This window comes from Lepus europaeus, chromosome 21, assembly GCF_033115175.1.
Source record: "Lepus europaeus isolate LE1 chromosome 21, mLepTim1.pri, whole genome shotgun sequence".
In the NCBI taxonomy this organism is placed as follows: domain Eukaryota; kingdom Metazoa; phylum Chordata; class Mammalia; order Lagomorpha; family Leporidae; genus Lepus; species Lepus europaeus.
This window is the reverse complement of record NC_084847.1, coordinates 3,242,582-3,264,516: the sequence shown is the minus strand read 5'-3', so window position 1 is coordinate 3,264,516 and position 21,935 is coordinate 3,242,582. Positions and strand designations below refer to the sequence as shown.

General features: G+C 61.6%; 1 protein-coding gene across 3 annotated transcripts in view; it reads left to right on the top strand.

The window, feature by feature from the left end:
- CORO7 (coronin 7) overlaps positions 1-21,585 on the top strand; it is a 59,558-nt gene extending 37,973 nt beyond the window's left edge. The window contains exons 10-31 of one of the 3 annotated variants that reach the window (XM_062179798.1): positions 3,086-3,140; positions 3,554-3,611; positions 3,695-3,840; positions 3,917-4,009; positions 4,171-4,302; positions 4,707-4,815; positions 5,151-5,326; positions 5,768-5,876; positions 5,991-6,077; positions 6,154-6,296; positions 6,370-6,474; positions 6,555-6,640; positions 7,338-7,479; positions 7,568-7,657; positions 9,823-9,939; positions 10,137-10,272; positions 10,576-10,667; positions 11,583-11,669; positions 19,716-19,800; positions 20,541-20,677; positions 20,921-20,986; positions 21,410-21,585. In XM_062179798.1, the coding sequence (XP_062035782.1) occupies positions 3,086-3,140; positions 3,554-3,611; positions 3,695-3,840; positions 3,917-4,009; positions 4,171-4,302; positions 4,707-4,815; positions 5,151-5,326; positions 5,768-5,876; positions 5,991-6,077; positions 6,154-6,296; positions 6,370-6,474; positions 6,555-6,640; positions 7,338-7,479; positions 7,568-7,657; positions 9,823-9,939; positions 10,137-10,272; positions 10,576-10,667; positions 11,583-11,669; positions 19,716-19,800; positions 20,541-20,677; positions 20,921-20,986; positions 21,410-21,496 (2,338 nt within the window). In that variant the 3' untranslated portion in view covers positions 21,497-21,585. Of the gene's footprint in view, positions 1-3,085; positions 3,141-3,553; positions 3,612-3,694; positions 3,841-3,916; positions 4,010-4,170; positions 4,303-4,706; positions 4,816-5,150; positions 5,327-5,767; positions 5,877-5,990; positions 6,078-6,153; positions 6,297-6,369; positions 6,475-6,554; positions 6,641-7,337; positions 7,480-7,567; positions 7,658-9,822; positions 9,940-10,136; positions 10,273-10,505; positions 10,668-11,582; positions 11,670-11,774; positions 13,073-19,715; positions 19,801-20,540; positions 20,678-20,920; positions 20,987-21,409 lie in introns of those variants that run through there. The other 2 variants (XM_062179796.1, XM_062179797.1) reach the window with 2 other exon arrangements.
- The last annotated feature ends 350 nt before the right edge of the window (positions 21,586-21,935 follow it).

Here is a 21,935-nt window from a genome sequence, read left to right as displayed (position 1 = left end):
GGTTGGAGCCTGTGCCTTGCCAGTGAGTTTCCTTCGGTCTGTGTGAGGGTTTGAAGCCATTGCCAACCTTGAAACATTAGATGGTTTCACATCGCAATGGGGGCTTCCCGGCTTGCAGTGAACCAGAAGTCTTGGCTAAGGCTGGGTGGGAGCTGCCCCCTCCGGGTCAGGGTCTGGCTCCCAGGTCAGCCCAGGCCCCAGCACTCCCTGTTGTCCTTCTCACTCACACGAGGTTCTAGCCTGGTCCCGAGCAATGTGAGTTCAGTCAGTGCCGCGTGGCTGCTGGTGAGGTGAACCCGTGCCACATGTCCTCTGAAGCCATCGAAGCAACCAGTTGCCTGACCGTCCCTGGGACACAGAACTTCCCTGGCGGCCCAGGAGCCTTGCACCTTTGTGGCCAGTTCTCGCTGATGGAGACACCCTGTTGGCAAGAGAATCCACCTCCGGTCCTGCACCCTGGGTTCACACCCACCCCATCCACACAGAAGCTCAAGGAGAGCTTCCAGGAGACCCCTCTCCCGGTTGTCCAGCCTTGCCTGGCGTGGTTTCAAGGAGTCACCTCCTGCCCTTATAAGCTGGTTACCAGGAACTTCTGTGGGGGGTGCAGCAGCCTGGATGACAGGGGCAGATCCGAGGGGCCCAGGCTGCTCCGGACCAGGGGCAATGCCAGGGGTCTGGGCAGGAGGGAAGAGCCAGTGAGGGAGCCTTGAAGCTGCTTTCCCAGCAGGTGTGCTGCAGGCCCTCCACAGCTCACCAGCGGCAGGAGTGTTATCGGGGGGTTGGCACCCCCACCCCTCACAGGGCTGCCCCCCATGCACGCCATGGCAGCACCAGCGCTCACCGCCGCTGGCTCCATGCCAGGTTGGGACTCACGTGCTGCATTCTAGACCCAGATCCGGCTTGGCTGTCTTTACGAGGCCTGGGGTCAGGCCCGTGCCAGCCACTGGCCAGCCTTGACGCTGGGTGCCATGACCCCGTGTCCTGACCCGTGCTACGTTGTGGAGGGCAGGGTGCTCCCACCTGGCAGAGCTGCCCAGAGGGCTCCCAGGGAGGCGGTCAGGGAGACTGGCCTGACCTGTCCGAGGAGGTGGCCCTACCCTCTATGACTTCCTGCCCTGCGCCCCCGGCTCCTGAGTCAGTGACCGGCTAGGGCTGATGGGTCAGGGTGAGAGGAGGCTGGACGGGTGATCTGTCCACGCTGGGATGGACCTGCAGGCCTTGTTACTCCCAGCTAGGCACCAAGGCAACAGAGAGACCACAGGAGCCCCTATCCAGCCCACTGACTCATTCCCAGCCTCTGCCCTGAGCCCCGTGGGATGACCTGCTCCCACTCTGCCAACCTGGCCCCACACAGCGGTCCTCACACGCCCTGCTCAGTGCCCATCTGTTCCCATCCCCCATGCTTGAGGTCACCACCAGCTTTCCCTTGCTCGTCCACCTGAGACCCAACTCTCCTGGTGCACCAGGTCCCTGCTGCAGCCCTAACCTCTGCCCCTCAGCCTGGCTGCCCAGAGCACCAGGCTCATCGTCCCTGCTGCTCCTGGGTGGGCTTTGCGCTTCGCTGCCTAGGCACCGTGGCATAGGCTGCTCTCCACTGGACTCTGTCCCTGTGATGCGTTTGCTTTCTCCGTTGCTTTAGGACCATAGGGAGCACAACCCCACACCATGGCCAGGCCAAGGCCATGTCCCGCAGCCCTCCCTCACTGCATGTTTTCAGAGACCCTCTTCTTCAGTGTTCACTATCTGTGGGATTATATCCGCTTCTTGCACAGGCTGTTAGCTCCTTGAGGACAGGAGGGGTCTTTCGTACTGACCTCTGGTAACTGCTGCAGCCTGAGCCAAGGGCTAGGTAGACGCTGGCTGGTGAAAGGAATGAGTGAGTGGGTGCTGCTGGGGGCCTGCTTCCCTCCCTGCCTTTTGGTGCCAGCATCAGTGTGTGGGGCACTTGAGGTCAGACCATGCCTGTGTCCCTCACCCCACCCCCCACCCCCACTACCACCACAGCCAGGTGGAGAATGCCAGTGTGGAGCCCAGCTCACCATGCTGGGCCCGAGGTAATTAGAGGCCTGTGTTACTCACAGGTGACCAGCCCAGAACACTCCAGGAAGTGGTGGAGACACCCAGAACCCCACCCAGCTTCCCAGTCCTTTCTGCGGCTCCTGGGGGGGCAGGGGGAGTAGGGTGCCTTGTTGCTTGGGTGAGGAATAGAGCCGCTGCTGCAGCCGGGCAACCTCCGATCACTGGGCCCCCAGTGGTGACAGGGCTGTGTTTGAGAATGAGTGTTGGTGTCAGGGTGGGAGCCCAGGCTCAGGGGTCCCCAGGAACAAGAAACCAAGAGCAGAAGAGGGCCCCTGTCAGAGCTCTGAGCCCCGCTGTATGTAGCACTCACAGGACTGGGGGCTAGCAGGTGGCCTCTGCAGGGCCCGGGGTTGGGGGCTGGCCCGCCCAGCCTGCTCTCTGCCTTCCCAGCCATCCCCCTTCTGCCCTGGTTACAGAAGGGACAGGAGGAACCCGCCAGCTGAGCCTACAAGGCCAGCAGCGGGAGGAGCTCCCGTCCCTGGGCACCTCGCTTGGGCTTGGGCACAAGTCTGTGTGGAGGGGGAGGGGGGCCTCTGAGAGCACGGGGACAGTCGGTGGCCACACGCATTAGTGCAGAGCCGGAGTGGCCGCCCCCTCCCTAGCCCCCCTGCCATGCAAGGCAGCTCTGGCTGAGGATGCAAAGAACCCACAGTGCTCCCACCAGCCCCCTGATCCTCCCAGGCACCACTGGGCTGAGGTCCCGGAGATGCGTGGGGCAGGAGTTGGGCCTGAGCGCCCCTGTACCCAGGCCCTGCACAAGTCCTGCAGTGAGCAGGGGGCAGCTTGGGGGTCTGGGGAAGGCCCACTGGATGTGGGCTTGTGCTCCTGGGTGGCCAGCAGAGGGACAGGAGGCAGGGCACCTGCAGGACCAGGCTGGACACAGTGGAAGGGCCTGAGTGGCTCCTGTCACTGTGGCAGCTTCCACAGCCCCAGCCCAGGATCCCAAAGTCCACAGGCTTCCGTTTGCCCCTTACCTGCCATCCCTCCCATGGCCCTCTGTCTCCAGGTCTCTGATGCCTCTGCTGGACCCAGACTCGGGCCTGCTGGTCCTGGCAGGAAAGGTGAGCAAGAGCCCCCTCCTCGCATCTGCCGCCCAGAGCCCGGTGCTGGGCTGTGCCGCCCTTGCCATCCCCTGAGAGGCGCTGCAGCACCGGGAGGCACCCGGTCCATCAGGAGGCGCGGCTGCCCGCAGGGCCTCAGGGCCTTCACCCAGATGGCCCAGCTGCCTGTAGCTCCCCTGGAACGTCGGCCTGCGCGGAGGGAGAGCTGCATTGCGTAGACCCCTGGCGCTCGCTGTGTCTGGTGAGCGGCAGTGAGTGAAGGGTGCCAGGGCTCAGCTCGGTGCCCAGCAGGTGTGAGCACTGTGGCTGCCTTGCTCCTGTCCCGGGGTCCTGGGGCGGAGCAGGGGCCACTGGTGCTGGACCCGGGCCCTGGGCGCGGTCAGTGAGCAGCGCTGCGGCTGGCCTCGTTGCAGGGCGAGAGTCAGCTGTACTGCTACGAGACAGCCCCCCGTCAGCCGGCCCTGAGCCCAGGTGAGCCCTGCCCTCCTGGCCCCTTGCTCTCCTCCGCCCCCGCCCCCAGCTGCCACTGACTGCTCTCCATGGCGTCCTGACAGTGAACCAGTGCGTCCTGGAGAACGTTCTGCAGGGGGCCGCGCTCGTGCCCCGGCGGGCACTGGCCGTCATGAGCTGTGAGGTGCTGCGTGTCCTGCAGCTGAGCGACACTGCCATCGTCCCCATCGGCTACCATGTGCCCCGCAAGGTGAAGGGGCCTGGCCGGGAGGCTGGGGGACCTGGGGGGCCCGGGCCTCACCGGCAGCCTGCTTGTCTGCCACCAGACCGTGGAGTTTCATGAGGACCTGTTCCCGGACACTGCTGGCTGTGTGCCTGCCTCCGACTCCCATGCCTGGTGGACTGGGAGCAACCAGCAGGTAGGGCCGAGGCCTGGATCCCTGCCCCCTCAGCCCAGCTGTGTCCAAGTCACCTGGGCCTGTCTGTGTGCCCCGTGTTTACCCAGTCGACCCCTCCAGGGGACCCCTTCTGACCCGGAGGCCCAGGCCTCCCGCCACTTCAACCGGCAACCTCCCCACAGGTACAGAAAGTCAGCCTCGACCCAGCCCGCCAGCCCCACCCCAGCTTCACTTCCTGCCTGGTGCCCGCTTTGGAGCCCCACCTTGGCACGGCCCAGCCTGCAGAGACCCCCGTGGACGATGCTGACCCCAGCGTAAGTAGCAGGCTGATGCCGGCAGGTCGTTCCAGGTGTCAGGTGTTAACAGAAGCCAAGAACTGTGGGAGCCATGCATTTAGAGCTTAGCCGTGTTTTCTAAATGGAGCAAACACTTAAAAAGCGAGATTTTCACACGGAAACTCCCTTCCTGGCTCCTCTTAAAATGCTGGCAGATCTCACTCCCTGGGCACCTCCTCCCCAGGGCTGAGAGTGGCGGCTGCCATCTGCTGTCGCTGCAGGCCAGAGCTCTGCCTGCTTCCCTCCTCTGCGTTGTCCCAAGTCCCCGGCCTCCCCTGCCCCATCCACACACACAGCAGAGGCTCGTGACCAGCCTGGAGTCCCCCCTCTTTCTGGCCGGTGCACCGTGGGGCCCATTTTCTGACCAGCACGCTTCTTCCCAGGAGGGCTTCTCGTCCCCTCCCAGCTCACTGACCTCGCCCTCCACGCTCTCCAGCACCACCAGCGGCATTGGGACCAGCCCGAGCCAGAGGTCGCTGCAGAGCCTGCTGGGTAAGAGTCACCCCTTGCCCTGGGAGCCTACAGCTGTCCTTCTCTGTACCCCTGACCCCACCTTTCCCCAGCACTGAGGGACACCCCTCACTTACCCAGACGTGGGGCTGCTGGCTGGATTGGGACTGTTGAGTCTCATGTGTTCTGGACCCCACATGGGATCTCACTGTTTGCTGGGACCCCACATGGGATCCCAGCAGCACTTCCTGGATCCCTGGGGGAAGAGTTAGTCCTGAGCGCGCTGTGTTGGGGGGGAGCAGACAGCTAGGACGTGGAGCACAGGGCCGCAGGCCCAGCACCCCCACGCATGGCTCTGTGTCCCTGCTGCCCGCCAGGCCCCAGTTCCAAGTTCCGCCATGCCCAGGGCACCGTGCTGCACCGAGACAGCCACATCACCAACCTCAAGGGGCTCAACCTCACCACGCCCGGTGAGAGCGATGGCTTCTGTGCCAACCGGCTGCGTGTGGCCGTGCCCCTGCTCAGCAGCGGGGGCCAGGTGGCCGTGCTGGAGGTAAGTGGCCCCATCCCCGTAGGGCCTCCCTTCGGGTCCCTGCAGGCAGCACGGGACCCCCAGCAAATCCGGCCCAGGCACCTGCCCAGCGTGCCCTGTGATCAGCCCAGCTGCCCCACATGCCACTCCTCTCCCCGTTTTCCAGGTATGGGCAGTGAGGCATGGAGCGGTTGAGTGACCTGCTGGGGTCACACAACTGTATAAGTGGCCTTGGAGCCCAGGCCTCCTGAGCATTGCCCACCACTCCATGCTGTCCACTCCTTCACTTTCAGGGGCTCCCCAATTGGCACCTGGAGTTCAGAGCACAATAGCTCGGGCCTCCTAGTGTAGGGACATCCGCTGTGGAGGGTGGGGGCCCAGGCACACTGCTGCCCTGTGGCCCCTGGGGACAGGCCCTCCTGCTTGGTACTGACGGCTACTGGGCGGGGGTGCTTCCCACAGCTGCGGAAGCCTGGCCGCCTGCCCGACACAGCGCTACCCACACTGCAGAACGGGGCGGCTGTAACCGATCTGGCCTGGGACCCATTTGACCCTCACCGCCTGGCCGTGGGTAAGGAGGCTGGGTGCCTGGGCTTGAGGGTGGGTCCCAGGTCCTGAACAGGGGCCAGGGGCCCAGGGGCCCAGGGGCCTTGGGTCAGCAGTGATGAGCGGCCGCTCTCCACAGCTGCCGAGGACGCCAGGATCCGACTGTGGCGGGTGCCCCCGGAGGGCCTGGAAGAGGTGCTTACCACGCCCGAGGCTGTGCTCACAGGTTAGATAGACCGCGCGTGTGGACGGGGTGCAGTGGCTCCCAGGGGGCTCGCTCTCAGCGCCTGCCTCTCCCCCAGGGCACACGGAGAAGATCTACTCCCTGCGCTTCCACCCGCGGGCAGCTGACGTGCTGGCCTCCTCCTCTTACGACCTCACTGTTCGTATCTGGGACCTTCAGGCCGGAGCCGAGCGGCTGCGGCTGCGGGGCCACCAGGACCAGGTAGGACAGCCCCGAGGGCAGATGCCCAGCCACGAGGCAGAAGGCCGCCCTTCACGTCCCACCTCGTCCCCAGATCTTTGGCCTGGCCTGGAGTCCTGACGGACAGCAACTGGCCACCGTCTGCAAGGATGGGCGTGTGCGCGTCTACGAGCCCCGGAATGGGCCTGAGCCCCTGCAGGTAGGCAGGTGTGGCCTGGGGGGTGGCCAGAGGCCTAGCTCCCGGGCCCCAGCTGGGCTTCACGTGCTGTGTCTCGACAGGAAGGCCCAGGGCCTGAGGGGTGCCGTGGAGCCCGTGTTGTCTGGGTGTGTGATGGGCGCTGTCTGCTGGTGTCTGGCTTTGACAGGTGAGGACCCCCAAACCAGCAATGCAGGCTTTGGCACATGCCCAGAGGGAAACTCTGGCAGACCTGCAGATACTGGCCCCATCCCTCACTTACTGGACAGGTGGGTGGGTGGGTGGATGAGCAGATGGATGGGGGAAGATGTGTAGGTGGGGGGCCGATGCCCACGGGCAGGTGGGTAGATAGGTGGGCTGAGGATGGAGAGGGAGAAGGCGCGGGGGGCCCAGAGCGGGGAGAGTGGGTCCTGCTGTCTTGCTTGATAGGGAGCCCACGGAGGCACAGGAAACAGAGCCTGGCTAGAGACGAGCACCCGGTGCATTGTGGGGGCGATCAGGGAGGACCTTCCAAGGGAGGTGTCACCCAAGTCAGGTCACACAGGGAGGCCTGAAAGTGGACGTTCACGTCTGGGTGGAAAGGCCTGAAGCTGACCAGCCGAGGTGGAGCTGAGGGCGAGAAGCAGAGTGCAAGGAGCCCACGGGGGCGCTGGGACAGGTGTGGAGTCCGGGCCTGCACTGAGCAAGGCCGAGGCAGCGGCAGCAGGTTAGAACCAGGCCACCTCCGGGTGCAGACTCGGCCTCTCCCGAGCCTGAGCAAGATTAGGGTTCCTGGGAGCCTTTGCCCTGGCGCAGGCCTCCCTAGCCCTAAGGACCTGCTTCTGCCCCCCGCCCCACCCCACCCCACCCCACCCCCAATTCCACAGCCGCAGCGAGCGCCAGCTGCTCCTGTATGCGGCTGGGGCCCTGGCGGGCGGCCCCTCAGCAGTGCTGGGCCTCGATGTGGCTCCCTCAACGCTGCTGCCCAGCTATGACCCGGACACTGGCCTGGTGCTCCTCACGGGCAAGGTGGGCTGGGCAGGTGGGGGCTGTGGCAGGGGAGAGGAAGTGGGGGGAAGGCCTCTGGCCACTTCACTGTCGCCTCCCTAAACCCCAGGGTGACACCCGTGTGTTCCTGTATGAGCTGCTCCCTGAGGCCCCTTTCTTCCTGGAATGTAATAGCTTCACGTCGCCTGACCCCCACAAGGTGAGGCCACCCGGCTCCTGCGCCGCCCATCGCCAGCCAGGACCACAGGGCTTCCTCGCCCCCTTGTGGCTACGTGAAAAAGTGCAAGAGCCTGTGGGATGGGGCTGCAGGAGCCAGTTGTGAAATTAATTCAGGAATTTTAAAATAGTTTTTGTTGTTGTTCTTATCCCATCTTTATTCTATTTTTAAAAAACATATATTTATTTATTTGAAATGCACAGTTATAGAGGAAGAGAGAAATCGTCCATCCACTGATTCACTCTCAAAATGGTCACAATGGCCAGCACAGGGCCAGGCTGAAGCCAGGAGCCAGGAGCTGCTTCTGGGTCTCCCGTGTGGGTACAGGGGTCCAAGGACTTGGGCCATCCTCTGCTGCTTCCCGGGTGCACTAGGGAGCTGGATTGGAAGTGGAGCAGCCAGGACTCAAACCGGTGCCCAAATGGGATGCTGGCATTGCAGGCAGCGGTTTAACTCACTATGCCACAATGCCAGCCTGTAGTTCATTATCTCTTTATTTCTTAAATGTTTATTTATTTGTCTACATCTACTTGAAAATCAGAGCGACAGAGAGAAAGAGATGAGAGAGATCCATCTTTCATCTGCTGGCTTCCCAAATGTCCACGGCAGCCAAGGCTGGGCCAGGGCAAAGCCAGGAACCTGGCATTCCATCTGGGTGTCCCACGTGGGAGGCAGGGGCCCATGTACTTGACCCATCATCTGATGCCCCGAAGGATGCCTTAGCAGAAAACTGGATCGGGGCAGAAGAGCTAGGACCCAAACCAAGGCACTCCAATGTGGGATGGCGGCTGCAGATGTCCCAAGTGGCGGCTCAGTCCAGGGTCCCAAAATGCCCACTCCTAGTTAGGGATTTGGAGAACTGGGTGTTGCACTCATCCATTATTAAGAATTAGACTATATGGTGTTACATTATGTGAACCTACAAAAACCCAGGTAATAAATGCAGCTCCACCCCCACCCCACAGGTTCTGCGTCCACAGATCAGAGGTGTTTTTTAACTGCTTCTGTACTGAACACGTGCAGACCTTCTTCTAATTACTTCCTGAGCAGTACAGCGTGACGGCTGTTCACACAGTGTGTCAGTGCACTGGGTGCCATCCGTGACTGCAGAGGACTGCGGGTTCAGTAATGTGAGGCCTCCAGAGGACTGAGTGTTAAGTGCTGTGGGTAGAGGACTGAGGATCAGCACTGTGGGTCATCTAGAAAAGACTGAGGGTTAAGTACTAAGAGCACTCTGAAGAGGCTTGAGTACCGTGAGTGATCTAGAGAGGACGGGAAGAGCACAGGAGGGGTGCGTAGGTCCTGCGCAGACACTTGTCTGTTCTGTGTAAGGGCTTGGAGCACCTGCAGGCTTTAGCATTGTCAGTGGGTCCTGGAACCCACCCACGAGGGATGTCTGTGCTCAGTTTACCACTTCCTAATTATCATTTTTTCAAGTAATGAACTTATTTGAGAGACAGCCACGGAGAGAGAGCACCCTTCTGCTGGCCCATGCCCCGAAGGCCTGCAGGGGCCAGGGCTGGGCCAGGCCAAAGCTGGGAACTGAGGGTTGTAATTTGAGAAACGAAGCTTCTATCCACTGGTTCACTCCTAGAATGCCTACAATGGCTAGGGCTGAGCCAAAGCTGAAGTCAGGAGCTGGGAACCCAGGCCAGGTCTCCCACGTAGGTGGGAGAAACCCAGTTACTGGGGCCACCGCCTTTGCCTCCCAGGGTCTGCACCTGCAAAAAGCTGGAGTCAGGCGCCGGAGGCGGGTGTCAAACCCAGGCACAGCAGGTAGCCTCACTGCTGGGCCGGACGCCCACCCCCACTTCTGAACGATTTCGCCCAGTTTTTTGTTGCTTGTGCTGTTGAGTTGTGTGCACTGGCTCTGTTCCACGGACTTGGATGCCACACGTGTCCTGGGAGCTGTGCTGCCGTAGGTCCCTCCTCGGCTCTGCACCGCCCACCCTTACCCCCCCCCCCCCCCCGCCGAGTGGGTGGCTCCAACCGCTGTGGTGGGAATTTGACTCTGGAAATGAAATGCTACCGATCAAGAGCCAGTGGTTCCACACTGCCAGCACAGCCCTGACCTGGGTCAGCATGGCCCTGGGGTCCCTCGTGGTCCCCAGCTCTGGGCTCCACCCCTACTTCCTCACTCCCCTCAGGGCTTCGTCCTCTTGCCCAAGACGGAGTGTGACGTGCGGGAAGTGGAGTTTGCTCGATGCCTGCGGCTGCGCCAGACCTCCCTGGAGCCCGTGGCTTTCCGGCTGCCCCGAGTCAGGGTGAGGTGGAGGCCCAAGGCCCCTTCCCAGCGTCTGTCGGGGGCTTTTGGTCCTCTCTGGCCCTTGTCCTGCAGGCACTCGTGGGAAAGCACAGACTCCGGGCTGGGGGCAGGATCGCCAGCCCTGCCCTGCCCCTCCCGCCGGATGTGCCCTGGGCCTCTGGTCAGTGTCTCAGGCAGCCCTCCCTCCCTCTGCAGAAAGAGTTCTTCCAGGATGACGTGTTCCCAGCCACGGCTGTGACCTGGGAGCCCGTGCTCAGTGCCCAGGCCTGGCTGGGAGGCGCTGACGGGCAGCCCCGGATGCTCAGCCTGCAGCCCCCCGGCATGACCCCAGGTGGAATGAGGGACTGGGTCGGGGGAGGAAGCGGGGGGCTTGGGGAGGTAGGAGAAAGGGGCTGAAGGCCCAAGTCCAGTTGTCCATGCCTGCTGGCACAGAGGCCTCTGGCATTCCCAAGGATGGGGTGGCCATGTCTCCATCCCACCCACACATTGGGGCGCACACAGGCACACCCTGGTGCCCAGAGGGTCCGGTCACTGTTAGAGCCACCTCTTGGGTCTCTGCCACAGAATCGCCTGGGGCGGGCACCAAGGAGTCCACCCAGGGGACTGACTGAGGCCTGTCCCTGCTCTGCCCAAGTGAGCCAAGCCCCCCGCGAGGCCCCTGCCCGGCGGGGCCCATCCTCTGCACAGTACCTGGAGGAGAAGTCGGACCAGCAGAAGAAGGAAGAGGTAGGCAGCGGAGAGGGCTGGGTCCCTACTGTGCCTGACTGTCCACTTCTCCAGCCCTGACCCAGGCTGGGAATGGAGCCAGGCATCACACCGCCTCCATGCCAGTGCTCAGTGGAGAGACCTAGAACCCCACTGCTGGCCTGCTGACCTGCTGTTGCCTCTCCCCCTCCCTGTCCCCCCCGCCTACCCCTGCACCCAGGACCACAGGAAGCTGGCAGGGTTGGGGTGCAGTGAGAGGTTTCCCCTGGCCAGGCCGCCCAACCCAAGCAAAGCCAAAGGTTGGGGACCCAGGTGCATGTGGGATCCTGGTGTGCATCTGAGCGTCCGAGGCCCTGTTTGGAGACGCCGGCCCCTGTATCTGGAGCCACATGCTACAGCCTCCAGCTCTGGTCCTGCCTCTGTGTCTCCACACCTTTTTCAGTGAAAACTCATGACCTTTGTGCTTTTTCTCTGTTTTTATTTTTATTTCTTTTAAGATTTACTTTATTTTTGAAAGGGAAAGTTACAGAGAGAGAGGGAGAAATGGAGGGAGAGATCTATCCACTGGTTCACTCTCCAAATGGCGCAACAGCTGGGCTGGGCCAGGCTGAAGCCAGGAGCCAGGAGCCAGGAACTTCTTCTGGGCCTTCCATGTGGGTGCAGGGGCCCAAGGACTTGGACCATCTTCCGCTGCTTTCCCAGGCCATAGCAGAGAGGTGGATTGGAGTAGAACGTCTGAGACTTGAACCAGCACCCGTGTAGGATGCCGGCGTTGCAGTTGGCCGTCAACCCATTACACCACAATGCGGCCCCTCTACCAGCTTTGCTGGGACCCTCATTGAAATGGCTCCTCACAGCATGGCCGGGGCTGCAGCCACGGGGCCTGACGCTCTGGGCCCCTCCCATCCCTCAGTCTGACCTCCTCCTTCCCCCCAGCTGCTGAGCGCCATGGTGGCCAAGCTGGGGAACCGGGAGGACCCGCTGCCACAGGACTCCTTCGAAGGCGTGGACGAGGACGAGTGGGTGAGTGGCCGGTGCGCCCGGCTCCCCTCACCCCCCATGCAGAGTGCACCGCCTCCCCGCCAGGGCACCCTTACCTCCCTCCCACTGCCTGGTCTGTGCCCCCAGGACTAGCCGACCCACCATGAGCTCCGGCCTCACCTGCCGCTGCCGTGTCCTAGAACCACACTCCACATCTCACTCTCAAACTGGAAGACGCCTGCCTGGCCTGGCATGTGCAGCCCAGAAGCCCTGGCCCCTGGGCCTCCTGCACCCCTGTGGACTGTCTTGTACCTCTGCTTTCTCTGGGCCTGGCTGCCTCACTTCAGCTGCCTGCTAGCATGTGCAGCCAAGGGTACAGGGTGGGGGGATCCACAGCACGGTCCTGGGCAGGCCCTGGGCTCCTCATCTCCCCCACCCTCCTACTGATCTGGGCTGATCCCAGCCTGGGCAGGCCTCGGCCAGCACCTCGGGCTACCACCTGCCATCCCATCTTGCCCGCTGCCCCAGTTCATCAAGGACCTTGGGGGCTGGCCCCCCACCATGCTGTTTGGAGCAGCACCAGCCTCAGTGGCCAGGGACCAGTTGTCCTGTTCCCCAGGCTCATCTGGAGAGAAAACATCTCAGAAGCACTGGTCCAGCTGGAGGGTAGGAGCCCCACAGGGACTGGCCCATGGGTGCCCTGGGTGTTCTCAGCAATTAAACCTTCTGTCGCTGCCCGTGCTGTGCTGTGCTGGTCTCTGGGCTGGCTGCAGAGGGGAGGGGCACAGTCGTAGGAAGGAGCGACGTGGTCCCGGCTGCCCGCGTGCCGGCTGGGCTTGGCCCCGTGCTGCTGGGAGTTTGCGTACCTGACACACAGGGCCCCGGCAGCGCCATGGATGCTAGCACGTGTAACGGACAAGAGAGACAAGTGTTTCAGAGAGCTTCCGCTCACAGCCATCTGTTCAGGGAGCCAAGCTGTGTGCGAGAGCAGCCGTCCAGACGCCGCGAAAGGAAGTGGCCCTGTACGGGGGCACCGTGTTCAGGGACGGAGGAGGTGACCCTGAAGCTGAAAGCTGCGCCCCGAAGGCCAGTGGAGAGCTGGCTGCAGAGCCTGCCAGGGGAGGCATCAAAGGCACCAGGCTGGGGGTGGGGGTGAGGGGCCGGCAGTGGTCCAGGGCACAGTCCATCAACAAACGTGGGAGTGTCTGCCTCGCCCCAGACAACCTTCCAAGCCTCTGACATCCAGGAGTGGAGGCAAGAGGTAAGAGTCCTGCCCACTGGGAGTTCCCGACCTGTGGCATGGAAGATTCTAGACAACACACGTGGACATAAAGGCTTCTGTAGCAAGCAGAGGTGACAAGAGCCTTGGGAAAGATAGCCGGGGTCCACAGTGGGGGGGTGAGAGGACCGCTTCCATTTCTGGGAGGTGCTCAGAACGGGCAGGTGTGGAGTGGTGGACAGGGCGGGGCCAGGGGCAGGGGCCATGGGAATGGGGAGTGTCTGGTGCCGAGCAGGTGTGGAGTGGTGGACAGGGCCGGGGCCAGGGCCAGGGGCCATGGAAATGGGGAGTGTCTGGCGCCGAGAGGTCAGTGTTCTGGCACTAGACGGTGCCGGTGGCTGTAGAGCTCTGAAAGCACTAAAAATCACTCACTGTGCACTTTGAAGTGGTGAGTGTGGGGCGGGCACTGTGGGCACTCACATCCCATGTCTGGGTGCTGGGAATGCCTGGGCCGAGTCCTGGCCGCTCCACTTCTGATCAGCAGTCCTGCTGATGCATCCTGGGAGGAAGCAAGTGATGGCCCAAATGCTTGGGACCCTGCCACCCATGTGGGAGACCCAGAAGAAGCTCCTGGCTCCTGGCTTCGGCTTGGTCCAGCCGTGGTCATTGTGGCCATTTGGGGAGTGAACCAGCGGATGGAAGATCGATCTCTCTGTCTCTCTTTCTCTCCTTGTAACTCTGCCTTTTAAATAATAAAGTTTTTTTTTTTTTTTTCCGTTTTATTGAACGCACCAAAGGTTTGGCATCTTCCTCAATATACTGGTTTATTTCGTATAATGTTTTAGTTCCAACTATTCCTGCAAAACCAAGGGAATAAACTGCCCCACGTTTGAGCGAGGTGCGCTTGCTGTCGCTGGTGTAGCGCGTGGACAGTCGGAGAGCAGGTCCGTCCCGGTTCCCGGTCCGCCGAGGAGCGCGGGGTGGGGGTGGGGCCTCCCGCCGCACCCCGCCCCTCAGTCACGTCACCGCCGGCGCCCCGCCCCGGCCTGGCAGCGCGCATGCTCAGAGCGGCTTCGCGCACGCGTTCTCTGGCAGCCTTTGACCTTTGAGCCGGGCCCCGGGGCAGGAAGCCAGAAGCGGCGCCCCTGCCTCGGAGCGGCCGCCATGGTGAGGCGCTGCGCGCGGAGGGGCGCCCGAGCCCGGGCCTGGGAGGGAGACACAGGCTGCGGGCTCCGGGCTGTGGACCGCCGTGGGTTTCGTGTGCCTGGCTGGAAGCAGGGTCGGGGAGTGCAGGCCGGCGGCGGCCTCGGAGCCGAGAACGGCCGCGTGGCGGGAAGACCCGTGGGCACGGGGCCCTGGGGTCCTGCGACGTCGGTGGTGTCCCCGTCGGGAAGGTGGCTTTTCCAAAGACGTGGGAGACCTGAAGTAGGCCCCGAGACACCGAGAAGTGTGGGCGCCGAGAGCCGGGGCACGGGCCGGTGGGCGCCGGAGCGCCGGCTCTGTCCGTTCCCCACGCGGCCGCCGCGCAGGTGGGGCGGGAGGACGCGGCGGCCCACGGAGAAGTCTCAGCGGCTTCTTCGGAGCCCTGCTGCTGGCGTTGCCGTCTTGCGGATTAGCAGCCTGAAGCTCAAGTCCCACGGAGTCGGGGGCCAGTCCTGGGCCCGCATACGCCGCCGCATCTCGAGCCCCGGCTGAGCTGGGAGCCCCCCTCTGCCAAGCAGAATGGCACCGGGGGAGAAAGCGAGTGCACAGGGCCCGGCGATATGACAGCACGCATAGAGAGGCGTGGGGAGGGATGAGTAGGGGCCTGGGAGGGCTTGGGGCGGGGGCTGAGTCCTGGGTTTCGACAGGTGGGAGGGGGGGATATTGAGGGTTAGAGGGTCCAGGGGGGAGGGAAACGGAGTCCCCAGCTGGGGAGGGGACTGACCTCTAGCAGCGGGGTCAGGGAGCATTTGGAAACCCTGTCCAGGGGCATAGAACCATGGCCAAAGCAGAGCTGTGGGTGGCCTGGTTAAGCGTGGATCCTTAGCCACGGTCATTCAGATGTGTCTGGGGCACCTGCTGCCCCAGCCGCTGTCCTGGGAATACTGTGGTAAGTGCCGGAGTGGTGGTCCCTGCACCACCCCGAGGGCTGGGAGCGTGGCACGCAGGGTCTGGAAGCTGGCTCCTTGGAGCTTCTGCCCGCACATCAGTTCTGATGGAGGCCCTCTGATTCCCTGGGGGGTGGGGTGGGCAAGCAGCAAGGATGACGTCCACCGGAACTGGAGTCTCGGCTTGGCAGTTCTGGGCGGGTGACTCACTTGGACGAGCTTGATGCACAATAACCCACGTTCCCGAGTGCAGCCCACCCCCGTTTTGTCTGTGGCCCTTTTCCCCATCTCATGGCTTCACTCCCAGAGGAGAAAGTGTCCGTGGTGCCCGTTGTGGGTCCCAGAGTCGGAGCCCCACGGCCCTGACTGGTGCTCACTAGCTAGCTAGGCCTGAAGGTGGGTGCCGCGTGGGCTGGTTTCTTGCTGGGACCTTCAGGCCTACGTGTCAGTGGACTGTGGGGTGCTTTGGGGCCTTGTGGGATTTCAGCTGCTGGCCGTGATTATCCATGGTCGCTGCAGCTGGTGGAGCTCGGCTCCCAGGAATCGGCTCTGAGCACGGTGAGACCCAGAGATGGTGCTGGGAGGGAGGGTTTGATGAGCGCCTCCTAGCCCGAAGCACGGGCGGCCGTCGCTGCGTTCCTGTCCACTTCTGAGGGCCGTAAGTCTTCTGTGAGGAGGGTATTCTCTCCAGAGAAAGCTGAGGTTCCGAGGCTGAGTCACCTGCCCAGAACTGCCAAGCCGAGACTCCGGTTCCGGCGGACGTCATCCTTGCTGCTTGTCCTTGTTGCCTCCCCGCGCCCCAGGGAATCAGAGGGCCTCCATCAGAACCGATGTGCGGGCAGAAGCTCTGACCTCCACACCGTCTGGCCGTTGCCTCGTTTGTGATATGAAGAATAGCAGTAAGTGAACCCTGGGGGGGACGTTGTGGCACAGCAGTTTAAGTCACTGCTTGGGACGTCTGCAGCTCTCCCTGGAGTGTGGGTTTGAGTCCCAGAGCCTCTGCTTCCAGTCCAGCTGCCTGCTAGTGCTGCTGGGAAAGCAGCAGCTGATGGCCCAGTTGCTTTGCCCCTGCCACCCATGCAGGAGACCTGGATTGAGTTCCAGGCTTCTGACCCTGGCCTGGCCCAGCCCCAACTGTTGTAGGATCTACAGAGTGAACCAGTGGACGAAAGGTGTCCTTTTCTCCCTCTCCCCTGTGGCACAGTGACCTGTGGTTCCAGCGCTGAGGGGGAGGGAGGCTGGCCTGCCAAGCTCCCTACTCTATCCCAGTGGTCAAGGGAGCTGCCCAGGTGGCCTCCTGGGCCACCAAGGTCCCTGTGGGAGCTGTCTTGTCTCCCAAGGGGGGCAGCATGGCGGGCACCGTGGCAGGCTCTGGGACCGCCTGTGTGCACGTCCCAGCTGTGTGAACCCGGGCAAGCCCTCAGTCCTGATTGCACTTGGCTGAGGCCAGAAAGGGGCGCTAACAGGGACTGCCTGGGAGAACGCCTGGACAGTGCTTGGCATGCAGCTTAACTGCAGCTACTCAGTAATGTTGTTATTATTATTATTTATCTTACTTGAATAGCAGAGTGATAGGAAAAGAGATGGAGAGATCTCCCACCCACCGGTACATTTCCCAAATGCCCACAGTAGTAAGGGCTGGGCCAGGATGAAGCTAGGTACCTAGAACCCTATCCAGGTCCTATCTCTACAGCCTCAGTTCTCTGTGTATCTATCAAGGTTTATTTATTTATTGAAAGAGGGAGTTACTGAGAGAGAGGGAGAAACAGGGAGATCTTCTGTCCACTGGTTCACTCCCCAAATGGCCTCAATGGCCAGGGTCAGGAGCTTATTCCAGGTCTCCCACATGAGTTCAGGGGTATAAGCACTTGGGCCATCTTCTGCCACTTTTCCAAGCCATTAGCAGGGAACTGGACTAGAAGTGGAGCAGCTGGGACTGGAACTGGGTCCTTTATGGCATTGCAGGTGGAGGCTTAAACCGCTGCACCACAACACTGACCCAAAGTCTGTTTTTTGTTTTTAAAGACTTATTTACTTATTTGGAAGAGTTAGACAGAAAGAGAGGTCGTCTTTTTTTTTTTTTTTTTGACAGGCAGAGTGGACAGAGAGAGAGAGGTCTTCCTTTTGCCGTTGGTTCACCCTCCAATGGCCACCACGGCCGGTGCGCTGAGGCTGGCGCATCATGCTGATCCGAAGCCAGGAGCCAGGTGCTTCCTCCTGGTCTCCCATGCTGGTACAGGGTCCAAGCACTGGGGCCATCCTCCACTGCCATCCCGGGCCATAGCAGAGAGCTGGCCTGGAAGAGGGGCAACCAGGACAGAATCTGGTGCCCTGACAGGGACTAGAACCCAGTGTGCCGGTGCCGCAGGCGGAGGAATAGCCTAGTGAGCCGTGGCGCCGGCAGAAAGAGAGGTCTTCTATCTGCTGGTTCTTTGCCCAGATGCCTACAACAGCCAATGCTGGGCCAGGCTGAAGCCAAGAGCTGCTTCCAGGTCTCCCGCTGGGGTGTCAGGGGCCCAAGCACTTGGGCCATCTTCGGCTGCTTTCCTAGGCCGTTAGCAGAGAGCTGGATCAGCAGTGGAGCAGCAGGGACTGGAACCAGCGCCCATATGGGATGCCGGCGTTGCAGGCGGTGGCTTTACCTGCTGCACCACAAAGCCAGGCCCCAAGCTTCAGTTCCCAGCATGCATTGTTGTGGAGCATCAGTCATTGGCCTTGGCAGGAAAGTAAAACAGTGATTATAAGGCCATGTGATGGGCCATGGTGGCAGAGAATGAGGCTGCCGTGGGAGGCGTCCTCTGAGACCGGGATGCCGTGACCTGCCGGCCATCAGCGCTCCACCTCAGAGCCACCTGTCCCCTGTAGCAGTGGCTTTAGGCAAGAAGAGCAGGGTCAGGTGAGACACACACACCGCACCCGTGAGCCAGAGCTGCTGCTGTCCCTCGCCCCTGCCACCGGGCTTGGCTTTCTGCAGTGAAATCCAGGCTTGTGAACTTTCCGGCTAACTGGTGAAACCGCAAACCACTTCTGTGTGCACCCCACAGGCCTGTGATCACATCTCGCCTGTAGGGACGCTCAGGTCCTCAGAAGCCAGAGAGGCCGGTTCTGGAGTCTAGGTCCAGTGGAGTCTGGAGCCCCTCGCTGGGCTTGCTCGGCTCTGGATCCTGCCAGGCGGCAGCCCAGGCATGCCCTCTCTCCTAGTGCTCGCTTATTCCCAAGGTTTCCTCTGTTGACACCTGCACTTGTGCCAGCTCCTGGAACCCACAGCCTTGGGGTATGCATAACCTCACCCCTCTGCATGTGAGCTCCCTCAGTGCAGGTGTCAGAGGCTGTGTGTCTGCAGTCAGTGCTGGGTGGAGCACAGTGAACAGTGGCCAGCACCTGAGCAGATGGGGCTGCCCTACTCTGAAGTGTTTGGTCCTTAGAGTGTGTGTCTGAATGCCCTCCTATTGGGCTTTCAGCTCCCTGAAGGTGGAAACTGCTTTGCTCTAAGTAGTTCCTGCATGACTTTAAAAATTCACTTATTTGAAAGGCAAAGTTGAGGGCCGGCATCGGTGTAGCTGGAAAGCCACCACCTGCAGTGCCTGCATCCCCTATGGGCGCCTGTTCGAGTCCTGGCTGCTCCACTTCTGATCCAGCTCTCTGCTATGACCTGGGAAAACAGTAGAAGATGGTCCAAGTCCTTGGGCCCCTGTACCCACGGGGGAGACCGGGAAGAAGTTCCTGGCTCCTGGTTTCGGATCAGCTCAGCTCCGGCTGTTGTGGCCATTTGGAGAGTGAGCCAGTGGATGGAAAACATCTCTGTCTCTCTCTCTCTGCCTTTAAGTATATAAATAAATCTTTTTTAAAAAAGAAAGAAAAAAGGGCCAGCACCGTGGCTCAATAGGCTAATCCTCCACCTGCGGCGCCAGTATCCCGGGTTCTAGTCCCGGTCAGGGTGTCGGAATCTGTCCCAGTTGCTTCTCTTCTAGTCCAGCTCTCTGCTGTGGCCCGGGAAGGCAGTGGAGGATGGCCCAGGTCCTTGTGCCTTGCACCCACATGGGAAACCAGGAGAAGCACCTGGCTCCTGGCTTCGGATTAGCGTGGTGCGCCGGCCACAGTGGCCATTGGGGGGTGAACCAAGGAAAAGAAGCAAAGGTAATGAAAAGAATACTTTAAGAAGGCAGTTAAAGAGATCTGTCTGCTGATTCCTTCCCCAAAGGGCTACAACAGCCAGGGGTTGGGCCAGCCTAAAACCAGGAGCCAGGAACTCCATCTGGATCTCCCACCTGGGTGGCAGGGGCCCAAGATCCTGAGCTATCTGCCGCTCCTTTCCCAGCACGTTGGTGGGGAGCTGATCAGAAGAGAAGCAGCCGGGAACCGGTGCTCAGGAGGCACAGTGGTGCCACAGGTGGTGCTGGTGCGTTAACTGGCTCCACCGAGTGATTGTCACAGGAGTTTGATAGTCTTTGAGAACCTGGGTGGATCTGATCACGACGGGCGTAACAGAGGTCAGTTTCAGAAGCATGGAGGAGCCGTTGTTAGCTCCGGTGCAGAGTGAGTTGGCAGCAGGCCCCTTGTCTGGCTCCCAGGCCGCAGCGTTTCTTCCTGAAACCAGTGGCTTCCACCCCCTGCAGCCATGTTGCCTTGGCTCCTTTCTCAAAGGCCGGGGAGGTATGGGGTGTCCGGTCTGCCTCTGGCGTCTCTGACAAGTATCTGAAGCCACCTCACGCAGCTTTCTCCAGGGTCTCCCCTCTGCTGCTATGAGAAAGCCTGACCAGGTGCCTGTTCTGCCCACAGGCCAAGTACCTGGCCCAGATCATTGTGATGGGCGCACAGGTGGTGGGCAAGGCCTTTGCACGGGCCCTGCGGCAGGAATTTGCAGGTAAGCGCATTGGGGTGCTTCTGCCCATGTTGGGTTTCCCTGTGGAATGTGGGGACCCCCACTCCCAGCTGGGGTTCTGCAGCTTGGCTAGTCTGGGACAACACAGGCCTCTGTGCCCTTCTGCGTGGGAGGAAGAACTTTGTCTTCACTGAGGCTCTAGGAGCGGTCAGCAGATGGCCTGCCCAGCCCCCTATGCATTCGGGACGCTGCTGCACCCACACCCCACTTTCGAGGCAGTTGAGTAAACCCAACACAGCCTAACCAGCTGCAAAGCCTAGGATAGGTGCTGTTCGACCCTTGAGGAGAAAGCGTGTAGCTCCTGGCTGTAGGATGTTTGAAGGAAGAGGTCATGCAGGGCAGCCTGCCCTGGAGGTCAGGGTACCGGGTGGGCAGCCAGATCCCAGGAGCACTGTTGCCTCCTCTCCCTGCCACAGCTTCTCTGGGTCTGGTCCCCGTAGTAGCCTGAAGTGCCCTACTTGGCTGTGCCCCTGGAGTGGGGAGGGGAGAGAAGAGGATAGGGTCATCCTGTGGTCTAGACGGTCCAGGAACCTGTGAGCTGTGTCTGTCCTCACTTCCTGCCCCATTCCCCCAAAAAGCCCACTTCTGGAGAAGAGAGCATCCTGGCCACCAGTGCTCTGTGTTGCCCCATGCCACCTGGCAGGGGTGAGCCACCCACTTGGAAGTCCCAGGGGCAGCCCTAGGCTGCCACAGGCTGAGCCATCGCCCACGTGTCCACACAGCCAGCCGGGCAGCAGCTGACGCCCGGGGCCGCGCTGGCCACCAGTCTGCAGCTGCTTCCAGCCTCTCAGGCCTGAGTCTCCAGGAGGCACAGCAGATCCTCAACGTCTCCAAGCTGAGCCCTGAGGAGATCCAGAAGGTGAGGTCACCAGGCCGGCTCCTGGAAGATGAGGGTGGGCCTAGGGCAGAGGTTCTGGCAGAGCCACGGTTGCTTGGTGTTGTGCCTGTGGCCTGGCAGCTGCACACGTCTGTGCTCCTGCTTTGCACTGCATAGCAGGTGGCGTGGGGACAGACGTCGAGCGCTTTAGCTTGTCCTAAAAGAGCTGTCTCAGCTTCCCCACCCATGCAGGCCGTGACCCCTCTTCCCTCCGCTCCTCTGCAGAACTACGAGCACCTGTTTAAGGTGAATGACAAGTCCGTGGGCGGCTCCTTCTATCTGCAGTCCAAGGTGAGTGCTCTTTGCTTTGGGAGCAGGGAGGGCCTTAGGCCTCCTCTCCACACTTGGAGTCCCTTGTTTCCATCAGGGGAGCTGGCAGTTAAAGGCTTGGTGGATGGGTGCACCCCAGCCTCAAAGAGGACCCCTAGACTGGTACCCTCTGTCTGCCTCAGCTCCGTGGGGCCCATGGGGCTGTGGCCCCGCAGCAGTTAGGACTTGGAAGGAACAGGAACACCAGCTGGTGAGGGGTCAGTCCTGCTGCTGTGGCCACAGACCTGCAAACACCCAGGCTCGGCCCCTCCTTGGACCATCACTTCCACCCTGGGGTGCTGCTGGGGGAGGCAGTTGTATCCCACAGCTCCTCGGGGAATCAGGCAGGGGCCAAGGGCAGAGTCTTGGCCACTAGCCCAATCATCTGTGACCTCCTGCCCCCAGGTGGTCCGTGCGAAGGAGCGCCTGGATGAGGAGCTCAGGATCCAGGCCCAGGAGGATGGAGAGAGAGGGCAGGCACCCAAAACGTGACGGCTCGACTCCCTGCGCCACCCCACCTCCTCTAATTTATAGTTCGGTAATAAATGTCTGTCCTGCGGTTCTTGTGTGCTGCACCCAGATTCCAGCAGGCAGCTTGCTTTTCCTTCTGTGCAAGCTGGGGGCGGGGCCAGCAGTGGCCTTTGACAGCCCAGAGATGTCTGGGGAAGCCAGCGTGGGGAATAGCAGCCAGCCTGGCCCGGCTCTGCCACATACTGGGTGGGCTAGCACCAGCTCCCCGCCATGCTGTCCTGCCAGACCCCTGCTCTGCGGTCACCTTCCTGGGCTCTGCCCTTGCCCTCCCCTCAGGCCTCTGAGTTACCCCAGCCCCCCTCCTGGGGTTGGGTTTCAGTACAGCATCTTGCCAATGGGTCTAGAATGCTTTAGTGTGTGACTATGGAAGTGCCTCTCCCTGGAGCCACGGCAGGCAGTG